Below are 15,786 nucleotides of genomic sequence, written 5' to 3' on the forward strand. Positions count from 1 at the left end.
CAATGACATTAAGTCTACTTGACATCTATTTTCATATCTTTACACGCCGATTTTTTGTCTGTCAAAGATGACAGATTAGACAAAATTTTTGTCCATCATGAACAGCAAAATTCTGTCAAATGACGGAACGATTGACGCTGACAAGAACACTGACCTACAGCGATCAGCATGTGACAGACCTGTAGATAACCGTCTGCTGTCTGTCATGTGATTGAGCCCCAGGATTAGTCATGTGATGTGCTATCAGGTTTCAGCTCCAGCCAATAGGAGATAAGGACACTGCAAAGGTCGGATAGCGAGGAGGGTGTAAATTACAGGTCACCTTCAACACCTTGAGAAGAACATGATAGTCTTAAGAAAAAGTTACAGGTGTGAGATTTTTGTGAGACAAAAGGCAGTCTGGTTATCAAACTGAAGCAACAATTTTCTGCTAAAATTAAATTATCAGCTATAACTATTATGTGAAAATATTACAAAATAAATTTTTAATCTTTGTAAAAGTATTAGTAAATAAATTTTTCCAACTAGTTAAAATTTCTTGGTTCTATTTGGACAGTGAGTGAGTGTCTTCCAACAGACGGGACTCAAAATTTTTCTCTGTGAACACAAATTTTGCAAGTGCACTGGTGACTTCAACCTAATAATTTTAGGAGCAAATCTGAAAAAAAGTTACTACTTGCTTGAATCAGAAATTTTATAGATATCTTTAAAGGTTATTTTTCTTTTACTCTTAAATGTCAAGCATTGTATACCAGTATACTATGGGACCTTTACGTACAATGTTTATAACCCTTTACAAATATCTAGGTGTACAGGTGCACACACAGTCAAAAATTAGGTACAATTTTGGGTGTACAATAGTACATAATTATGCAATCAGCATTTCGAGCCCTGTCGTATATTATACTAATACAAATACATAGCTGTTACAGCTACATACTTGCATCAATACAACATACAATAGTAATATATAATTCTATCACCTACATTATACTCTGGAGTATACTCAATCAACCAGACGTTGACTACAAAAACGGTCCATGTGACAGGTATTATATGTCTTCCCCATATAACGATGTTTTACCGTACTTGCTCGTTTGTCTATAAAGTCGTTAGACCATCATAAACGGGGGAGCCGGGTGGTATAATTGCGCAAACTGGATTTGAGCGGTGCGCAGGAGAGTACTAGGAGCACTCTAAATTGAATCAAAACGCATTAAGTAGGCAAACTCGAGGAAGAAACAGTTGCAATGTAATGGAATATAGTAATACAGGGATGGGTAACAAACTGTTATGACTAATACAAGGGATAGTTGATGGCTGATTGTTGGATAGGAGATGGTGGCAACATATAAAAAGAAATTTACAGTTGAAATGAAAATCACCAGCTGACAGAGGCAACAATTATCTCTTTTGATAATTGCAATGGATAATAGTAGATTGTAAACTACATGTATATGTACTGTTTGCCAATGACGATGTGTATAACAAGTGTATAATTACTGAAAAATTTAATAGAATGACAACATTCTAATTTAAAATTTCAGCATGGCACACCAGAATCTGTAATAACAGTACATGTATTATACTCATTGGAATCGAAATCTGGTCGACCTCAAAATCAAATCTTATACTCAAGCATTGTCTACAAACCATTCAAATAGTAAAAATATCACAACAAAAAAACTATGACAATTAATACAATATTCCTCAGTAAGTCACAGGTATAGGGCTTATTCACCACAGATGGTCACGTGACTTTTCCCCCGGCAGCGAGCATTGTCCGCCATTAGGGGGTGCAGCCTGGTGCCTATCGCTATGGTACGCTATGCAAACTCTTGGCGATAGTTGCGTGTTTTGGGCCACAATCTAAGTTTTGAACACTCTTCTTGTTCGTAACATTGTCCTTGGGGTTGTTCTGGCTCCATGACCACGTCTCATGTTCTCAAGATCGGCTTTTATCGGCTTTTTTTGCTGATCAGAAATCGGTGTGTTTTACCCTGGCGTAGGGGCCTGTAGATGTCAACGTGGGTAGCCATGGCCACGTATCTGTTGGAGCTACCTTTCCTTTTACTCTGTGGTAAATGTCCACGTAGAACAGGGCCCTGGCAACTTGTAACACTCACCTTGTTCAGCCACAGTCGCGGCAGTGCGGACTGTGGATGGCGGCCGGTCGGCGGCCGATGGCCCCGCATTTGTTTGTTATTATCCAGACACAGTCCGGGGCTGTTCCAAAATAGCGACCTTTGCGTATCCCGACAGTCTACAACGTACTTCACCACGAAACTGCACGTCCCACAACACTCTCTGCACATCCTGATACAACGATCAAATCAAATCAAACGCTTTCAGACTCTTAAAGGGTTTGAACTGATCCTGTGTGTAAAAACTTCTGCCCCGTGAGTACCAAATACAAAGCTTAGTCGCGTCAATGGACTCCGCTGGCGGTAGACGCCGTCTCGATCAGACTGATCAAAACTCAACAAAAACGGGTCAATCCCAATAGATTTTATTTTGTTCCAGTAACGAGAGGTATGAGTGGTGGTAAAGTCTTCATGTAATAGGACAAAGGACAGTTTACCTAACGTTTGTCGGCCATTTCAACGCTTGGAAACTCACTGTAGAGGTGGACCCCAAAATGGCGTCGCACGGGACATGAGGGGTGGTGACGTCATGATGACGTGTGGTGAATAAGCTCTATTCTCAATATCAAACTGGAAGTGGAAAGATTAAAAAAACTAAATTCAAACATGGTTCTCATAAAATCTGAAAACAAAAGACTTCCTGGAAATTCTATCATTCATAATAACCAGTGTCATCAATAAATTTACGAGCTGTGTAACCCGACACCATTACCTGGTGACATCACGAGTGTGTAATGGTGTAATTTGCGTTTGAACATGACCTAAAAAGGGAGTCATGCGGGGTGCCATCCTGTGTCAGGGGACTGTGGCAGGCCGGGTCAGGATGGGTACTGTGGTGTGAGTCACTCGCACACCCAAGGTAACAGGAAGCTTCTTAATGAGGGTCTCAAGGGGTAAAATTAGAACTACAACAAGTGTACCTAATTTTGGTTCTCAATAAGACTGATAGTTCAACTGTATGTAGTATACATATGTTCAGTGTGTACTGATAAATATTACTTTAAATTTTTAAAAGATATAGTTCAGTGATCAGTGGACTACTAGCTTACAATGCCCTGCATATAACTCACCTGAGTTGCACATTTTAAGAAAGTATCTTCAAGACAGCTGTCTTGAAGACTGCAATACTTCCTTAAAATGTGCAACTCAGGTGAGTTATATGATGACATTCAAGCTCTCTACTGACCACTGGACCACATATGTTAGCTGTCACATCCCTAATCACTTTCAATCTGACATAAAAGATAATGGAAGGATTTTACAAAAGTCAAGCATATTTTTTTGGAAATATATTGTAGAACGTGGCTTTTTATACTGAGATAAAAGATAACAAGCATTTAAGCTAGGTTTTTAGCAATGTTTTCTAGAATCTCTACTTAATCTAATTTTTGTTTATCTATTTTCCTTTATCTGCATTCACTCACTCACTGCATTGTGATGATGTATTATTTATGTATGTCCTGGGCACCGCTGTAAAGCAGTGCAAAGTCCTTAATCTGAGTAAGCTCAAAAAAATACTATCAGACATTGTAAAGAAATAAAACAGTAAATCTGGGATCCTTATAACCCCCGTTTGAGCCTCTCAGGAAGGGCAGGGACAGTGAAGGCTGCATGGAGCCAGCTTCTTCCTGTACTGCCGATCAGCTGGCCACAACAAAGTCCAGTCATCACTCTCTCCACAGATAAAACATCCTCTGGGACCATAGCCTCACAACCAGGCAGAGCAGACAGGATGCAATTTTTCAATTTGCAAACAGCTTTAGATTTGGAGCATTGTTCTTCTGTCAGGTAGTACTTTTTACTTCAAAGTTATAAATTTCTTTTTGTTTGTTCTGGCTTTGAGTATAGCTACTAGCATCATGCTTCACCTCTGTTGAGGATGACTGACTGATGATGACAGTAACTTAAACTGTAGAGGATGAGGGACTGGTCCTGAAACTCAGGTATTATGGTACAGGTTTGTTGTTAAGATGATGCTGTATGCTACCCAGAAATACCTGCACAGCTCCAATTTTACCTGCACTAAGGTGCATATGCACCCCGTATTTCTAGCCCTGATATGATATAATGGTAGATTACGTACTGTACGTAAATGAAATACAGTCCCGTTCATGCAAATTGAAAACTACAATGTAATCTAATTCAGTAATTGTACCATTTGCCACCTACAATATAATGTAGTCTCAAAGTCAGACCAAGGAGTTCTTTGCCAGACATATCGGATCAGACGTATGCCACATACAGCATACACAGGGTCAGCACGTAAAGCTTATAATCTACTGAAGGCTCCTTAGTACGCAACAGCCCTTGCATTATACATGTAATATCATATCACAAGGTCTGATATCACAAGGTTTTGAGGATATGACCTTCAATCACCCAAGATAAAAGATCCCATGAAAAGGATGCTAGCCTCAAACCCAGGAACAGGAGACAGGATGCGACAAGCCAGGGAAGCCATACACATGGACAGGAACATCCCCTCAAGGCCTGGGTTTGAGACCAAGGCTTTCATCTGAGATAAGAAAAAAAGTCCTTTGGGATCTACAAGCCTCAAACACAGGCACAGGAGACAGGATATTACTGTACCAGGGGTGTTTCATTATTTCATACCAATTGCTGACACTTTATTTAGTCTTTCATTGTAGATAATACAATGTCATTATGTTGTTGGCTTCTTCTGTGATTATGACATAAAGACAAGACCATTTGAAATATAAAATTATAATTATATTTTTAACATCACAAAGAAACGAGAAGAAGCCAAACCTCTGTATTTGAGTAGCTTTAGAGTACTAGTAGCTACTGTTGTTAGATTAGTATCAGTAGTCCTGTTTGTACTACAAACATGTATATACCTTTGAATCTGTTTACCTGTACTTAGCCCAATAGGGCATGACTGTACAATAAAGGTTATCTGTTATTACCTGCATACCATCTTCGGGCTTTAGTCTGTGGGTCCCAATCTTCCCTCTAGCTTGTACTTGAGACACCCAGGTCTTATCCAGTCGGTTTTAAACTCATTGACTGTCTCAGCTTCAACTATTATATCAATGCCTTTATATAAAATGACATTCTAGTCTCAGACCCAGAGTCCAATTGAAGGCCTGTGGAGTGCTGCAAATAGGATTTGATACTTGATCCTTTTGAACTAAAATAGATTACCAGGATGTCTGGATCTGAGGCTAAATCTAGCCAATCTAGATAACCCAAACATGAAGAAACTAGAGGTAAGATGTAGCCTCAGAAACCAGCCTAAAACTGCCCTCAAAAAGACCTGGGTCTGAGCTTAGAAAGGTTATAGTGGCCATCGCTAGTAGCATAGTGTAACTGACACTTGAAAAGCTCATGTTAAACACATTACGGTCATTAACAGATTGTGCTCAACACAATACGTGTGAAAACATGATGACAAAACAACCATTATGTTTGTGTGTTGTTTTCTTTGTCTTTACATAAAAACACTCAGCGGAACGTACGCGCGTGCTAGCTACCAAAATCTAGACCAAGGACGTTACGTTACAAGCAGTAGTGCCAGTAATGTAACATGCAACATCTGGAACAGATCAGCTTCCCTTGATGACTAAAAAGAGCATGCCACAGAAAAGGCCTTTACCAAGCTGTAGGTATTTCTTGCTTTGTCTAGTACCGGGTTTGGTGGGGAAAAAATTCTAGCACTCAGCGGGAGTGTGGCTTGCCGTCAGCCGACACAGCGTGAAGTCAGTAATGTAAACAAACATCGCAACGTTTACTTTAAATTTCTACCGTCTCTCTGGACCGACTTTGGCCGGATTTTTCTTGGGCACAGGATCTACGTGCCTTCCACGCCAAACCAAACATGTCACAAAGCGCAGACTGGAAAGACACTGATCTAACATAGCAGCAAAGCCGGCACGTTATATCCTATCCTCCATCTGTACTCACTCAAAAACCCAACCCTCGCCCCTCCCACCTTCCCAAAGAATCACACAAAAAGAAAACTTTCTGAACTTCCTGGTATCGACACAAAGACTGTAAGAAACTCAGGGAAGGCGTACTTACAGAGTTGGTCACCATCTGTACCCCCGACAGTCCAAGAGAAGGCTAGGAGGAGGAATAATCGGAGTGTTTTGTTGGGGAACAAGAGGAAGTTTTGGGCTGCCATCCTGTGTGCCAGTTCGGGCCGTTCTCCGTAATCTTCGGTCTTTGACATCCGGGAATTATTCATCAGTCAGCTGATCCCGGCGTGCACCGCGGGAGGAACCCGCCAAATATGAAAATTCGTGGCCACGCCTTAGCCTCCACCAGGCCTTTCTAGGGGAATACGGATCGTAGAATTCGGAAAAAAAAAAGGAGAGTAAAATTGGCCAGGGGGTCAGGCCGCTGAAGGTTGTTTCTTTCGCTCACTTCGCGGCCAGTCAAACCTACATGGCGGCCAAACTCCCCTGGCAAATATTCTCTACTAGATACAGATAGCCAACGTAGTTAGTCTGGTAGAGACTAGCCGTGCCTTAATAGCCTCTAGCAGGCTTCGGGAAGCGGCTGGAAGGAGTAGAAATTGGTAAAATAGACAGATAATATGCCAGGGGAGTCGGTCCTCGCTAAGAGAACGTCAAACTGTAACGTTACTCCTTTAGTACACCAAGGAGTAGACTAGTCTCCACCAGACTCCTTTGCAGGCTGAATAGATACTTAGTAGTAGAAATCGGCCTAAAAAGGAATGCAGCTGGCCAGGGGAGTTGGCCGGCAAACTGGACCCTCTATGTCCAGCTACATTCCTTTTTAGGCCGATTTCTACTACTAAGTATCTATTCTGCCTGCAAAAGAGTCTGGTGGAGACTAGGAGTAGACGAAATCCACTGACATTATCATCTACTCTTTCCAGCCGCTTCCCGAAGCCTGGTAGAGGCTAGAAACGCTTTGAATTTGCATGGTCTACACTGATCATTCAGTGCAAGTATATTTGTTTCGGAGATTGGAAAAAAAAAAAATACTTGAAAAGTAACATTTGCAAAGCAAATGCATAATGTTTACCTTCGCATATGGTCTGCTCTATCTGTTAATTCTTCAGTCATAGGAGTACTAGTCTAAATATCTCCTACTATAAAACTGCAACATGATGTAACCCAACACCAGTTACCATGGTGACAGACGTCAACAAATCAGGTCATTGGCCAGGTCAGAGGTTAGTGTTTGGAGAAGAAGAGGAAGAGGAAACTGAGCAAAAACAATATGTTTTCCTTCGGTAAACATAACTAGTCAGTAGTAGTCTGGATGCCAGACCCCGCCTCGACACAATACTCTCTTCGGCTGGGGAAGCCTGAACTTGGCCCCGATCCCAGAGTTAGCACATGGGGGCTAATCTATCTCTCTAGCCGGGGTCTGCCCAGTCCTTTGGCAAAATACTTCTCAGAAAACAATCAACGGTAACACAGTCACTGTTTACATAAAGCGTGCAAGGGGAGCTTCATCGAAGATGGTACCCATGCCATAGCCTCCTCCAGGTCTATCTAAGGGCAACTGTTATGGGTAGTGAGATTCCAACAGTCGGCCAAGAGAGTGACCCTACGGTAAGGGTATATGAACTCGAGCCTCTACCAGGCTTCGGAATCGACTAGAAAAAAAGTAGAAATTAGCCATATAGACAGAAAACATGCCAGGGGAGTCGGTCTACTAAGGGGTTCATTTGACGCCTCCCGAAAAATTGACTCCTTAGCGGATCAACTCCAAGGCTGGCATGTTTTCTGTCCATTTGGTTAATTTCTACTCTTTCTAGCCACTTCTAAAGCCTGGTAGAGACTAGAAAAACTCCCATGGCGTTGTTAGCGTGGTGAAGACTATTCAAGCCAGCCAGGTGACCGCGGATACCCTCAGGTACTAGGTTGACCTGTGGTTACCCCGAGTCGGACTCTAATCTGTGTTTCCTTCGCCAGTCACACACCGTGACGTCATGGTCTTACAGAATACAAAAGAATGACGTGTCTGTATTAGTCTTGCGATACGATAGCGTATACGCGGTAGGGCGAAACAAAAAGCAAGGCAGACAAAAAAACAAGATCCCCACATGTTTAAATTTTGAGATCATAAACCATAATCATCGGATAAACTAGAAAGGTAACATTTGCAAAGCAAATGCATAATGTTTACCTTCGTATATTGTCTGCATTCTTACTCAAACACATTCATATATATGGTCAAACAGGAGTCTAATTCCCTCCCGCTATAAAATTGAAACATGACGTAACTAAACACTAGTTACCATGGTGACAGACGTCTGGTTCAGGTCATTGACCATATTGTTTGAAGACTAAGAAGAAGACAAAAACAATACGTTTTCCTTCGGTAAACATAACAAGAATTGAGACTACAAAATACGATATCACAATCAGCAGGCCATTTATTCCTGTCTTCAACAGTATTACCTGTCCTTGGAGATGTATACTGTTCATCTCAATCTCATGTTCGTATACTATTATACATCCTTCGTCAATTCAATTTCAATTCAATTCTTTATTAAGATACCAAACATAACAGACAAACATGACATAAAATGTTGCCTGAATGGCGTTGATATTTACAAGATAAAATGTCAAAAAATTATATAATTACAACAACTATAAAAACAGTACAGTGACACATCGTGACATCATGTTCTTACAGAACACCAAAGAATGACGTGTCGGTATGACTTAAGTTGTCATCCGATCCAGGTAACTCCTCCTGTGTTTATGTTTGTTTATTTATACTGACGCCACTTCAGGTCAAGCCACCACCGCCCCGTTTCTCACTGTAAGCCAACAGGTATGCATGAGTGTGCAAAACTCACTAAAGAGTCTTCGTTTTTCCTCATTCCTTATATGGAGGTAAACCCGCATGCATTTTCGCAGGGAAGTTTAGTTCTTTTAAAACGTTCTTTCTCTCAACTAGCTATTGTATTTGTACACACAGTATCTATAAATTTCTGTGTGTCTCAGAAAAAATATGTTCCACGACGTCTAATTTTACCTTATCGTCACTTCTAAGATTATACATTTTCTTCCGTTCAAACTCAAAATTGCTGACAACTCCGAATACCTTTCCCCTACTTTTCAAACCACGCACTTCCCCAACAAGCAGGAATCGCGGTGTCGCCATTTATCGTAAGAAAACAAAGTCTTCTCCAATCAGGGCGCAGTAGAGTACCCTGTCCTTGAATACACAACACATGAGTCGACACAGAGGTCAAACATAAATTCTTGTCCCGACGTTTTTAAGAGCTTAGTTTAGCCCCGGAATGGGACAACTCACACTCCAGTTGAGTCAAGCCAAGTCTAGCGTTACTATAAATATCACTTGATTAACCACTTTTAGGAGTTAGAGCCCTGCTACAACAATCATGGCGACCGATGCTGTGTCTGTCACACCCAGAATTCTACTGCTGTTTACATGCCTGTTCTTTGCCTTGGGAGGGCAGGCAGTTATAGGTGAGTTTTGAAGACTTCTTTGCCGTCGTGTGGTTGTCCTTGTGTGACTGAGTTGACAGTTTGTTCGGACGAAAACAATGTCTAAAAGACTAAACGTCTGCGACTATACAATGGGTTATAGGTACATTTGTACACTGTGTTGTGAGGTACATTCCACATGTGTCAAGGTGAGTTATAGGTGAGTTTTGAAGACTTCTTGTGCTTGTCCTTGTGTGCCTGAGTTGACAGTTTAATTTGTTCGGACGAAAATAACGTTTAGTCTAGAGATCTACGACTATATAGGAGTCAATAGACCCGTTTGTATACTGTGTTGTGAAAAGAAATTCCAAAAGTGTCAAGGGTGAATTTCTTCGTGCTCGAGGCGTTACTAAAAGGAGACCTGGAGACGTCGCTGATACTATATGGGAGGGGAGGGGTTAGGACATGTACGAAGTACTTTCACAACGCCATGTTCCCATCCGTGTAACGATTTAGCAGTTCCATAGACAGTGAAGCAGAGTTTACCAGACCACAATTTGTGTGGCTGCCAAACTTTGAACGGGATCGTCTCGCCCATATGTTGTTTCCTAAACGAACTCTTCCGAAGTTGTCAAAAAGTTACTGTCGACGTGCATGTTTCATATTGCCAGCATGCTTCCTTGCTCTTTGTATTTATTCTATTTCGGAATGTTATTACACTTGGCCAAAGTTGACAGAGTTCGCCACAAATATGCGTACGAGATAAATACCTATTTGTTACACCCATAACGTAATTTGAAGGACTGTGATGCCCGGCTTTGCCTTAGGGGGTCTTGCGTCACCAAACAGGCTTACTTGATGACCTAATTTGATCATAGATTAAAGTCCTTTTTTCTGTCAACAAAATCCCCACCGCCTGCAGCGTTTTGCACTAACGTTGTTGCAGATGTTGAATCGTTTCTTCTTATATTCAAACTGGCAGAAATGTCCGCAAATAACCTCCCCAACCTATCCAGTAGTAGAATTTGATTCGTCTTTGAAAATCGTTTACCTGGATGTCTAACCTTCATTCTATAGTTCTTAACTTGCATTATTAACATATCGCCTGGAGGCACAGGTGGGACGTTCTGTGCTGTAGCCATGAATCGCTGTGTTGAATACAGAGATGAACATACAGATTAGATCTCAAAGAAGATCTTTCGGTGGCTGCCATATAGTACCAAACTGGCAAGATAGTAACAAACTGGCGAGACAGTAACAAACTGGAAAAACAGTATCAAATTGGAAAGACAGTATCAAATTGGAAAGACAGTATCAAATTGGAAAGACAGTATCAAACTGGTAAGACAGGTCCATGTAGGCCGAACAAGCATTTCGAAGTAAAACACGGTGAGTAAAATAAAGGCCTTGACTTGACAGTATCAAATTGGCCAAGAAGTATCCAATACACCACCCCAAGTTTGGTTGACGTAAAAAAAAAAAAAGAAGTGACAAAACCAGCCACCGACACGCATAAGACAGACGGATACAAGACATCTATATGAATTTTGTACATACACACAACTAAAAAAAATGTCATGCTTTAGTTCACGACGGTACGACGATTATGCCCCAAGCCAAACCAAAGCTTGAAGAAAACACAAGGTCTTCTGAGACTACCCTGTACAAGATATCAACGAATTCCTAAGTCTAAAACGACCTTCGGTCTCTAGTAGTATCTATAACAACGGGGTCTACTCTAGGCCATGTCCCGAGGCTGTCTGACAACAACAGTGCGTGGTGTTATAATTGTATTTCACATATGATAACTGAATTGTTACATTTATTCCAAAGTATCGAAACTTTTTTCTGGCCAATAATGCGTTTGATAAAGAAAAGGGGGGCCTTTTCAAAACGACTGATGTGCACGCTACAGATTAAATATTCACCGCCATATCAGTGTTACCATGCATGCCGAAGCACACACTAGAAGGTTAAGGGTTCAGTTGTCTGTAGTGTGTTTTGGGTAGACCCTGAGGCGGGTGTGACGTGCAGTCACTCAGTGACCGATAGAAACATAGATAGCCTCTGTGTTACACAAACTCTCACAGCCAGGGGCTGATTGGGTCTTCTTCATCTCCAAGCAGATCCTGGGGCGGCAAAAGACAGTATCAAATTGGCCAGGCAGTATTCATTCGCCAGAGAGGGTCCAATAAGCCACCCAAGGATTTGCAGAAAGTGGTAATGGACAAGGATGGCTTATGGACCCTCTCTGGCAAATGGATACTGCCTGACCAAATTGATATAGTCTTTTGCCACCCTAGGATCTGCTTGGAGATAGGAGTTCAGAAGATAGGAGTTCAGAATTCTCCACAAATTGCGTCAGTTCCTCAAAATGTGTCAGTTTCACACATTGTGCCAGTTTTACAAGCTGTGTCAGTTTCACAAATTGTGCCAGTTTCACAAATACTGTCAGTTCCGCAAAATGTGTCAGTTTCACACATTGTGTCAGTTCAAAAAAACTATGACAGTTTAAAAAATCGTCACAGTTTGTCAATTCAAAACAAATTGTGCCAACTTCGCGAATTTCTCGAGAACGTCAATCATCTCGGTGCATTCGCTGCTATAGCAGGGCAAGCGAGCAGCTCACAATGCCTGATTGTGTGTCCCAGTGACACAGTGTCCCAAATCAGGAGTGACAAACCACAATATCCACATCATGAGAAAGAACTGTGCAATAGACTTCGACGGGGCTAGAGTAAAGACAGAGACAGCTGCTTTCTGTCCGATTACAATCCACAAAGCTTCAAAACAAAGGTTCACCGCCATCAACTGACATAACTACGTTATACTCACTTAAGTACCTCTAGCTCTATGCCTAGAAGTGTCCAAAAACAATTGGCCTTGCATTGAGCGACAACGTTACAAAAAAGAGAGAGGACAATAGATGATATGTACACGCTGGATTAAGGAAGCTGTATGGATCAGGAAATCTACTGCTGTCATGAACCGGGATGAGGGGGGGGGGGTACAGACTCAGTCACGTTTGAGTTTTTATGTAAATGACTACGATGTACATATCTGTACGTTTGGAACTGCTTTGTGGAATCTGTTCATAGTTATCTGTAACTGTTAGATAACTGACCACCATTATGTATATATACAACTCCCTCGCGTTTGGGACCGCATTGTAGATACATTTCCCTGTAATCCAATCCAATCACAAACTATTCCATCTAGGTTGTGTGTCCCGTTTTAGGAGGCAACTATGCTGATTAGCCCAGGCAGACGCCGTAGGGATCAGTTGTTAATGGGCAGATATGAAGGACAAGCGGAGTTAACCGGTACATCAATCAGGAGCGTTTATCTATGAGCGCCTCAGGCCGAGCAACATGCCCCACATGCATGCTATATATTGAACTGAAACAAGACACAGTACAGTCTACCTAGTCTCCTTTGCAGGCTGAATAGATAGTAGAAATCGGCCTGAAAATGGGCTTTAATTGGCCAGAGAAGTTGGCCGGCCGGCCGGCCATGTACTGCGTTTATATATACATGTAGGTGCTTGGGGGTGTTTCTGTCCAGACGTCACCCCCCCCCCCAAACCCATACACCCCAACCTCAAGGTACAAGACGACAAAGTAGTTAGTTGTAGTCGAGTCATTGTCCCTCAGGTCGTTGACCCTGGTACGTGACTTTACTGACCCTGAGTGACCCGCTAGGAGAAACACGATATGTCACAACAAACACCTGCAGCCAGCCTTAAAGGACCGGGGACCCAAACAGCCGAATCCTAATCTCCAAGCAGATTCTATAGGGTGGCAAGGCAGCATCAATTGGCCCGCAAATTCTTCTTGTTTCTCCCGCAACTCTAGCCTCCCCCAGGGTTGGGGAGGCGGCTGGAAAGAGTAGAAATCGGCCAGATGGAGAGATAGCATTCCGGTGGAGTTGGTCTGCTCAAGGAGCTTCCTGCTGGAGAGAACAGTTTCCCGCTCCCAGGACATTCGTGACGCCATTGAGGGAGCGGCAAACTGTTCTCTCCAGCAGACCAACTCCCCTGGCATGCTATGTCTCTATTTGACCGATTTCTACTCTTTTCAGCCGCCTCCCGAAGCCTGGTAGACGCTACGGCAAGTCATCTATCTATCACTCTATATTTCCTGTCACTCCGCTCTGTGGTTACATCATTCTCCCCTCAGTAACTACGGACACACACGCAAACATACAAACCACCGAAAGCAGTCATTATATGTACCTATTAAAAGCTTAACGGTGCGGGTTTTTTTTTTACAGAACCTGTTGAGGTTAAAGACGTCGCGATTCTGCCCGGCACTCTACTTTATGCTGGAGAAACCGCCACGCTATACTGCATCATCACCGGAAGTGGTCACCCCGTCCCCACCGTCACCTGGTCCCGGCAGTCCGGTGCACTTCCGGCTGGCGCGGAGGCCGACGGGAGCGCGGCGAGCCTGACACTGCGGAACGTGGTAGCGGATGACAGCGGGGTTTACGTCTGCACGGCGGACAACCACGTTGGCAGACCCGCAACGGGAAACATCTCAATCGTCGTCTGCCCGGACGTACGTTTTCACGTCTTTTTTTTTTAAATTTATTCAGAAGCACACTGGTGAATACAAATAAAAGGACATGGACTAAGTGACTGCGAACTCAAGTTAGGTACAACTTATATTCTCGAAGCCACAATGAAAAAAAGGCGTTTACAAGACATGGATAGCATGAGAACGAAAGCATAGCAGGACACATACACTGACTAGAAGCGTTTTGTTTCTGTGATGTAGTTTTGCGCGGCTAACACAATTTCAGAGTTAATGTCATTCGAACAAACCAAACTGCCGCGAAGAACTAAAAGTTGTTTAGCATTGTCAGAAAGTGTATTTCTCTTACACCACAGCTGCCGGACCCGGAGACTTGCGGGGACAGTAACCCCAGCTGCCTGAGCTGGGCGAAGTCGGGAGAATGCGAAAGTAACCCTGGGTGGATGCACCCGAACTGTAAACTCAGCTGCGGCATCTGTATTCCGGGTAAGCCCTGAAAAAAATCCAGCAAAAAAAATGCTGCTAAACCACAGAAATACGAATCTGGTACTGTGAATTTGCATTAGTACATAGAGGCACATTCTGGCCCTTTGTGGCATTTATGAGTCGGCACTGTACTGAGTTCTTGAGTACCATGGACTCTAGAGCGTGGGTAGCCTGGGTGGTAGATTGAGTGTAACAAGTCGTTCGGTGTAATAAAGCTAGCTGCCGCCGCGCCGCGTGCCTGCGAATCGAAGGGCGGTTACAGCGGCTATACCGATACAGGTACTCAAAAGAAACCCATACAATTTTTCCGTGCTATAAATACCACCCTAATGTTGCAGGTCTGCCCCTGGAGTGCTTAAATCGGGGCCGAGGGCGCGCACTGGACACCTGGGAGTGCAATGACGTCACGAATGTCCCGGATGGCGTCCGAAACTCCCTGTCGTTGGACAACTTTTACCAGGTCGGTGCTAGAACTTTGGGCGATTACAAAACACGTTTTTCTACTGAATGTTGCTGAATACTTCGTGTCCTTTTGCAGTTGACGATTTACGTTACGATGGCACTGGTAAAAAATCACAGTAATTTCTGCTTTTACAAGATTACAGAGGTTAGTGCCGGTTAAGACGAGTACCTTACTTCTTGACCCCTCATTGAGTCCTTCTTGAGAAAGACAAAGTCGAAACCGGTCGAATTCTGTCTCAGTGCTGTCTTTTTACCAAAGCTACGAATGATCCACAGGCGCCCTAGAGGACGTCCCAGAAGCAGATGGGAGGACCAAGTTTGTATTGGACACTTTTATAATATTGGTCAGCAGAACTGACTGGAGAGTGCTGGCCGAAAACACAACATTCTGGAGGGACATGTCTGCAGCCACCAGGCATCTGCCCTGATGCTTGCGGTTGATTGATTGATTGACGAATGATAATTACGGCTTTTATGTCATTAAACGATGTTACCTTTCTAATCAAAAATATACCCTTTTCTAGAAATATCTCCATGCGTACGGCATCCCCATCCTCGGCTCCTCCATCGTGCCGGACGAGGCCATCCGGAGAGCGTGTTACGATGTGCTGTTCCTGTTAGCGGACAGAAAGGACCTGAGGGACTCGTACTATAACTTCAACGGCAGGGCCGCCATCATGGCGCAAACTGAAGTAAGTAAGAGCTAGCCTAGCCTCCTTCGCAGTCTTGTTGGGCGTCGGCGTAATTTTTTCTCTGAGC

The 15,786-nt window shown here is 43.0% G+C and overlaps 2 protein-coding genes across 2 annotated transcripts in view; one reads left to right on the forward strand and one right to left on the reverse strand.

Moving 5' to 3' along the window:
* Positions 1–6,363, reverse strand: part of LOC109471360 (disintegrin and metalloproteinase domain-containing protein 12-like) — a 65,041-nt gene extending 58,678 nt beyond the window's left edge. The window contains exon 1 of the mRNA XM_019770650.1: positions 6,186–6,363. Coding sequence (XP_019626209.1) covers positions 6,186–6,351 — 166 coding nt within the window. The 5' untranslated portion in view covers positions 6,352–6,363. The remainder of the gene's footprint in view (positions 1–6,185) is intronic.
* A 2,950-nt stretch (positions 6,364–9,313) lies between these two features.
* LOC109471362 overlaps positions 9,314–15,786 on the forward strand; it is a 35,088-nt gene continuing 28,615 nt past the window's right edge. The window contains exons 1-5 of the mRNA XM_019770651.1: positions 9,314–9,586; positions 13,817–14,103; positions 14,436–14,565; positions 14,904–15,025; positions 15,552–15,719. Of these exons, the coding sequence (XP_019626210.1) occupies positions 9,499–9,586; positions 13,817–14,103; positions 14,436–14,565; positions 14,904–15,025; positions 15,552–15,719 (795 nt within the window). The 5' untranslated portion in view covers positions 9,314–9,498. The remainder of the gene's footprint in view (positions 9,587–13,816; positions 14,104–14,435; positions 14,566–14,903; positions 15,026–15,551; positions 15,720–15,786) is intronic.

This window comes from Branchiostoma belcheri, unplaced genomic scaffold, assembly GCF_001625305.1.
Source record: "Branchiostoma belcheri isolate BF01 breed outbred unplaced genomic scaffold, Haploidv18h27 scaffold25, whole genome shotgun sequence".
Taxonomy (NCBI): Eukaryota; Metazoa; Chordata; class Leptocardii; order Amphioxiformes; family Branchiostomatidae; genus Branchiostoma; species Branchiostoma belcheri.